The sequence below is a fragment of the Carassius auratus genome, chromosome 8 (assembly GCF_003368295.1).
Source record: "Carassius auratus strain Wakin chromosome 8, ASM336829v1, whole genome shotgun sequence".
In the NCBI taxonomy this organism is placed as follows: Eukaryota; Metazoa; Chordata; class Actinopteri; order Cypriniformes; family Cyprinidae; genus Carassius; species Carassius auratus.
In genome coordinates, this window is record NC_039250.1 from 7508516 (window position 1) to 7515819 (window position 7304).

The window sequence follows — 7304 nt, forward strand, 5'->3', positions numbered from 1 at the left end:
AGATCCCTTTAGATGTCATTCATCCATTGCACCAAATGTCCAAATGTGTGGGTTTCTGAAAAACTACTAATCCAGTATGAGAAGAACATATATGTAGATATTACACTGTATGAGAATATAATAGTATAACTGATAATATTGAGCAAATACACAGGTCAGAGTTGCACGCCATAGTCTCTAGCACCTTATGCAGTCATTATGCATAGAGGATAACGTCTTATGGTTATTAAATCATATAGCCTATTACATACGCGACATCATAAGCTTTTATGGGACTTTATGTGCGTGAGAAAATGCTTTCAAATCCTTTCATTGCCAGTGGCTCATTGCGATGCATCTGTGCGGCCAAAACAGACCTAGGCTATTCATAGATTGAAAGCGAAATCCCACTTTGTGCTTGTAACCAACGCGGACATAATCCATCCGCACAGACCGCCATCGAGTAATTTCATTTCCAAAGCTCACGCTGGCTCAGTGCCTACAACCCTGACAAGTGATTACTCATCCTACGCTTTTTTCCATGTTACACGTGTTTGTGGCCGAGACTGTGCGTACATGCGCCTTCACTCATTTGGGTTTAACTAGGCCTTATGTCCATCCCTATCCATCCTGTCCATGGCTGTTCATTTGAATGCCATAAGAGCCGGGACAAGAACAGAGGCTGTGTGTTTTCCTGTGGGGTCAGTGTTAAATGCACGTAAGGACATTTTGAGCTGCAGTTACGGATTAAAGAGAATGGAGAGTCTGTATTATCTCCACAGGCTTAGTAACACAATTATCCCTCTGCTCCGTTTTCATTTGTCTAATGTTATAAAGGTCTTCCCTGAATTATGTAAGGATGACAGCCACACAAATCTCGAAATTAATTTTTTAAGACAAAAGACATGTTTGGACAAGGTCCACTGAGCCACAGTTGTAGAGGAGCGTGTCGTGGTTGTTGTTTCTCGTGAACGGCTGTCCAAGATGAAGTACAAGAAGTTTTTTACCGTGATGCAGGCGGCTGTTGGCATCGTGCCGCTCAACAAACGAGAATTCCTTCCTCCCCCTCGAAGACTCTGGAAATCTCATGAGTAAGTGTGTGTGTTTGTGTCGGTTTGTGTGTGTGTTTAGTGGGCAGGTGAGCGCAAAGGAAAATAAAAGATGGCTTGATGCCGAGAGTCACACCTCGCAGAAGTGCTGATGTGGTTATGTTTGGTCTCTATTTATAGCATCGGTCCTGTTTTTTTTTTTCTTTTTCTTTTTTTATTATGATAATGAGCTCAAGCTAGTCTCCATCAAATGCTGTTTTCCCGCCAGAACGCTGTTGGTTTTATATGAGATGGAACCCTGTGTCCTAATGGACTGCTGTATTTCATTTGGAATGAACAATGAAGTCATGAAAATACAAGGCTGATATTATTTTTGGTTAGCATTCATTGAATATATTGCCCTTTTTGATGTTTGAAATATTCAGTCTTATCCATAATGCATGTTACTGACTGAAATCTGTGGACCCTTTTTCACATTTCCAGGGTTCTCAGAAGCAGAAGTCGTCATAGTTGGATAAACTTTATTTGTGAAAAAAAAAAAAAATTATAACTGGAGAAATACATCATCACTATCAATATATATATATATATATATATATATATATATATATATATATATATATATATATATATATATATATATATATATATATATCAAAGGTTGACACCACTTTACATACAGACTCAAATTTAAAAAAAAAATATTTGGTGGATTATTGGACATTCTTATGCATTTAAAAATAACATAGCAGTATGAAACTGTACAAAGCACAAGCAAGCATCTCAACATGCATTTTTAAAAATCATTATTATCTGGCTCTCAAAATTCTGGAGAAAACTGATTTTTTTTTTGAGTGCCTATTTACTTAAAAAAACATTTATGCTAAATTGCAACTGATCTTTGTTTTTTATTTATTTATTTATTTATTTTTTGCATACTGAATTGTGATCGGTATATTTTATCTATGTGTAAAAGCTGACAGATAGAAAAGGACGCCCACTCAGAGTCGTGACAACTGCTGTACAAAGCATCTCACGTAGTGAATGGTTTCGGCTTAGGATCCTGCTTTCAGGCTTCAGATATTTTTAACCAAGTCTGATTGTTTTTCTCCATGCTACATTCAGTAGATGTAAAAGTTAAGCAAATGTAACTCGAGGCTTGAGCGATGTGACATTTGACATGAATGTAGGGTTTGTTTCAGTTTTCTGAGTGGAAATGTCACATAGGGGTCAGTTTACCCACGCTGAGTCCCGCGAGACGAATGCAAACCCTATCCCAGAGCGGTTCAGTCATGTCACTCTGACACTGACTGGAAAACAAGCAGCAAGCAAACACTAGATATTTGCATTTATGGAGAAAATATAAGTGGTGCTCAACTCTGCAAAAAAGCGAGTGTGTTGCAATGTGGCTGCTAAGGTGCATTTTCTTAACATATTTCTATGTGGTTGCTTATTGTACCAAATCGCAATAGCCCACAATTCGGGTCTCTATATGACTTGAATGATTCCTCAAGTCTAAGTCAGCGGGTTTCAACCAGGAAAAAATAATCTAAATTAACATGCTAAAAAGACAGACAGTACAAGACAGTAAAAGGTTAACAACCACTAGTCTAGGGGATTTTTACCTGCTTTATCACATGCATCTGAACAATTTCTTTGAAAGTCCTGTCACAAAAAAAAAAGTAGTTTTATCTATTTTGTTGTCACTTGAAAATCCTACAGGGAAAATGTTTGATTATACATAGCAGTAGTAACGCATCACATCATTATTAATGATTAATGCATGAATCAAACCTTTCCAGAACGTTGACACATTTCTGGCATAGTTTATTAAGCCAGATGTCTACATCCTATATCATTAAAAGAAATGATATCACTCACACAGGAACATGAACTTCTCCATCCAACAAGCGAACGTGTTGCTTTGTCACTGCTGATCACAGTGCATGACATCTGAAAGGTTTGAAATTGGTATGATTTAAAAAAATAATAATACTTTTATTCCATAAGGATGCATTAAATTGATCAAAAGTGGAAGTTTTGGTTTTTCTTTCTTTGTTAAATTTTAATTTTTTTTTTGTAAAGGCTAAACTGATTTTCCTTCGAAGTTTGTATGAATACTGAAAAAAATTATTGTGTATTATGGTTTCCACAAAAATATTAAAGACCACATATTTGAGCAGCAAATCGGCATATTAGAATGATTTCTGAAGGATCATGTGACACTGAAGCCTTGAGTAATGATGCTGAAAATTCAGCTTTGTCACAGGAATACATTTTTAAAATATACTCAAATACAAAAAGAAATGACAACTGTGAAACGATTCACAGTTATTTTTCATTCAAATAAATGTAGGTTTTCTGAGCATATTCAGAATCATTTAAAATCCTCACTGTCCCAAATGTTTGAATTTTAATCTGTATGAACAAACATCCCATCGGCTCTTACAACTTTGTTTCTGAGAGCCTGTGTTTGTTAGAAGTCTGTATGTCACATCCACATGCTGAGGAAGATTTACACACAGACACCCTACAGCGTGCAGCCGACTGACTGTTATTGGATGCATGTTTATCTGTGTGTGTGTGTGTGTGTGTGTGTGTGTGTGAGGAGGGGGAGGACAGTTGCCATTGGCTGGTCGGTTCGGGTCTGCACCTGTTGTGTGTGAGTGTGTGTGTGTACGGAGTGCATGGGTCCTGCGCTAGGAGGAGGCAACAACCTTCTCTCTCTCTTTCTCTCATTCTGTCTCGTTCTCCTCTTCTCTCCCACTCGTGCCTCACTCTCCACTCTGACAACATCCAGGGACCCAAACCTCTCCTACCTTCTTCTCTCATCTTCAACTCTTTCATTCCGGCCATCCATCTGTCCCTCTTGAGCCGTCACCATGCGTCTGGGAATTACGGGCTTCATTACGGATATCCTCAGCACCTCCAGCAACATCTGCTTCTGCTGGATGGAGGGAAAGGTAGAGCGACCCCTCTCCTCTCCTTTGGAGAGCGGGAGAGGAACTTAACTTCTTTAACACTTTGTCTTTCTCTTTGTAATGCGCTGCCTTGGTGTTTTATAGTCTGGTTTTATTGGAATCATCTTTGTGTGAGTGTTTCTTGGCAAGCAGGGGTGTTTTGATGTGTAGAGTGGCGGCAGCTCACTGTCACAACATGTGGTCACCGAGTGTGGGAAGACAAAGAGACAGAGACAGAAACATCTAGATTAATGACAAATAACTCTGAGGCAGACGTCTTGATGACACTTGTGCTTGTTTGAAACCAGACTGACAGCTCTAGATGGAGCTTATTCTGTAGGATGTTGTGTTGCTCTCACCTTGTTTTTAAAGCACAGTTTACCCAAAAAATACCAGTTCTGTCATCATTTACTTACCCCTCATCTTTTCTCAGACCTGTAAGAGAAGTTTAGCAAAATGTTGATGCCGCTCTTGTTCATAAGATGAGATTGCTCTGAGACTGCCAAGCAAAAAAAAAAAAAAAAAAAAAAAAATATGAAAAAGTAGTCGATATGAGTGCTGTATTTCAAATTCGTACGTAAGTCGTATCATAGCTTTGTCAAGTTTTGTCAAATTGTTTGGTGCTTTGAAATAAATGTCTTCATTTTAATTTAATATTTGCATGATTTAATTATTTAAATCATTAATTATTTAAAACTCAAAGTTAGAGTTTTGTGGTTTTGTCTGTTGGCTCTGAAGTGTTCCATATGCTAAAGTTGGCACAACTAATTTAGATACGCATATTTATTAAAAGAAATCGGATACTAAGTTTTAATGGCCTTTACCGGTAATAGCAAGTGGCAAATTGTGGTTCTTATCTTATTCACTTACATACAAATATCCATCAGTAAGTATAGCAACAGTTTTGATATTAGATACATCAGTTGATTTTGCATGTTGCATCATTGATGCCAAACCAGAATCTATGTGCATTTTACTTTTTGAGTGGACTGTTCCTTTAAATGTTGTGTTTACAGCTTTGGACATTATGACAGTATTTCTTTTTAATTTTCTTATGTGGGGGTTGGCTCAGAATTGCTAAGGATCATGGGAAAGATGTGTTTGGTGCCTCTTTCACAAGCCACTGTGTCTTTGTGACCTTAGAGGAGAAAACAGCAAGTGTTGACAAGCGATAAATCCACTCTGACCACCCAGCGACAGACATTCGGTTGCTTTTATTTGCTTTGGAGTCCTGTATACGAGATCCTAGCGCTGCAAAACTGTCATTAAAAATGAAATAAAGAGCAAAATTGATGTTTTCACATTATGCTTTAGCCTACTTTCCTGGCACTTTCACGTTGTGGGCTGTATTTACAGAGTCAATCATTTAAAAGCACAGTAATTCTGTTTAAGCAGTGTTGTTTCCATTAAAGTGTAATACATGTTTGTGTGTGGGTTTAAGCAGAGGCATTCTCCCTTCCATCCCAAACGCTGTGAATCTTCAGCTCAAGGCGAGTGGGAGGACGTATTTCATTTTCTAATCAGTCTGTTCTGGATGTGTTATGACATCACTTGGCCAGATTAATGCTTCCGTATTGATTGATCAATTTGGATGTGTAGATCTACGACTGTGATGCAGCATGCCAGCACTGTTTATTCCCAGTGGTCCAATAGATTGTTCTGTCTCCAGAGAGCTGTTCTTCTGCATAACAGAGCCACATAACCATTGCTATATCCATCTCTGCCTATCATATTCGTAGATATTTGATTGACAGTGGCATGTTTTGAAAGAAAGCACTATTTATTTATTTTTGTAAATGACCTTTGTGAAATGTCTCAAATGGTGATCAGATGAAATAGTGGCACAACATTCTTGTCCCTCTTCTCATAATTATCAAATCTGGGTAAAATCAGATGACAAAACCAGCCAATTAGGGGTTGTTGCCCGGTTTGTGATGTTGTTTTCCATGTATACCGTCAAAATCCCTTCTTTAGATGGAGTTTTTTGGGCAGTTGTCTGAGATGTTGTGTTTTCTTTGTATACTGTCAAAATTCCTGAAAGGTTAATGAGAATGTGGATCAAGAAGGTTTTAAATCCCAAAGGTTCAGTGGTACACCAAAACAGACTGCTCTTTTTTGGAAAATATTGTAACATTTGCAAAATGCAAATAAACCTAGAGCTGACTGAGACTTTGCATTGATCCTGAATAACCCGGTGAATTGACTACATTAACATTAGTTCATCTACTTGTAAAGCACAAAAACAAACAAAAGTAATTAGCATTAGTTGCATGTCCGTGTTGAAGAGAATGGCTGATCTTTGCTGACATTCCTCCCAAGGCTGAAACGTTTGAAGCCTGCAGGACAGCAATCATGTGTCCCATTTTTAGGATGCCGAGTTTGTCCGCAGGCGTCAATATGTGTCAGGACACTGTGGTTCTGTGAGCAGCCAGTATCCAGTAAAGCCAACCCATTTGGAACAGACAAGCTTAAACATGTTTTCATTACTTCAATTTTGATGAGCTTGTAAATAATGGATGTCACTGTAATGAATGTTAAATAGGGTGAAGTGCACTGTGAGGTCATGGTTTGTTTCAAGCAAGATTTTGAAAATGATTTTGACCTTGAAATTAATTGCTGAAAAAAGACAACCACATGGTTTCTTTCTTCCAGGTGGATGCCAGTGGACTTTGGAACTGGGAAGTATGAGTATGCATTTATTTAGATGTATATGCTTACAGTATGCTGGCAAACTGATTCTCCTCTCCTCTCCTCTCAAGAACATGAAGTAAAATATTTAGCTTAAAATTAAATTAAACCATTTAAGGGCCATTAAGGTGTTTTTTTTTTTAATCTATTTTTTTTTTGCATTGTGACATTGTTTTAATGGCAATAGGATTGGATGTTTTTTCTTCTTCTAGGAGAACAGTATGTTGGTGAAAACGTAGAGAGGAGAAAAATATTCATGACTAACCTTGTGCTACAAATTTTTTTTTAAATCAAATGCTTGTTTGAAGTACTTCGTCTTAATATATAAATTATATAGTATATTCATATACTGTATATAATTTGTATTATAATAATGTAATATATGTATATAAATTATATATTAGTATATACATTATATTTATATTTATTTATATATATATTTGTATATATGTATATATTTCTATACGTTTGTATATATAATAGATTATAATTAAATAATTTAAAATAATTTGTACATATTTTCTTGACCATTTATTTATAAATATCTCCTTGCAGAGCTGTTCAAGGATGCAAAAATCATTTTTTGGAATTTGCTCATTAACAGCCTATAGTGTAACTCAACCCATTC

At 36.8% G+C, this 7304-nt stretch overlaps 1 protein-coding gene across 1 annotated transcript in view; it reads left to right on the top strand.

The window, feature by feature from the left end:
- Positions 1-3848: 3848 nt before the first annotated feature.
- The window catches only part of LOC113107158 (tight junction protein ZO-2-like), a 296039-nt gene continuing 292583 nt past the window's right edge, over positions 3849-7304 (top strand). The window contains exon 1 of the mRNA XM_026269460.1: positions 3849-3991. Within this exon, the coding sequence (XP_026125245.1) occupies positions 3911-3991 (81 nt within the window). The 5' untranslated portion in view covers positions 3849-3910. The remainder of the gene's footprint in view (positions 3992-7304) is intronic.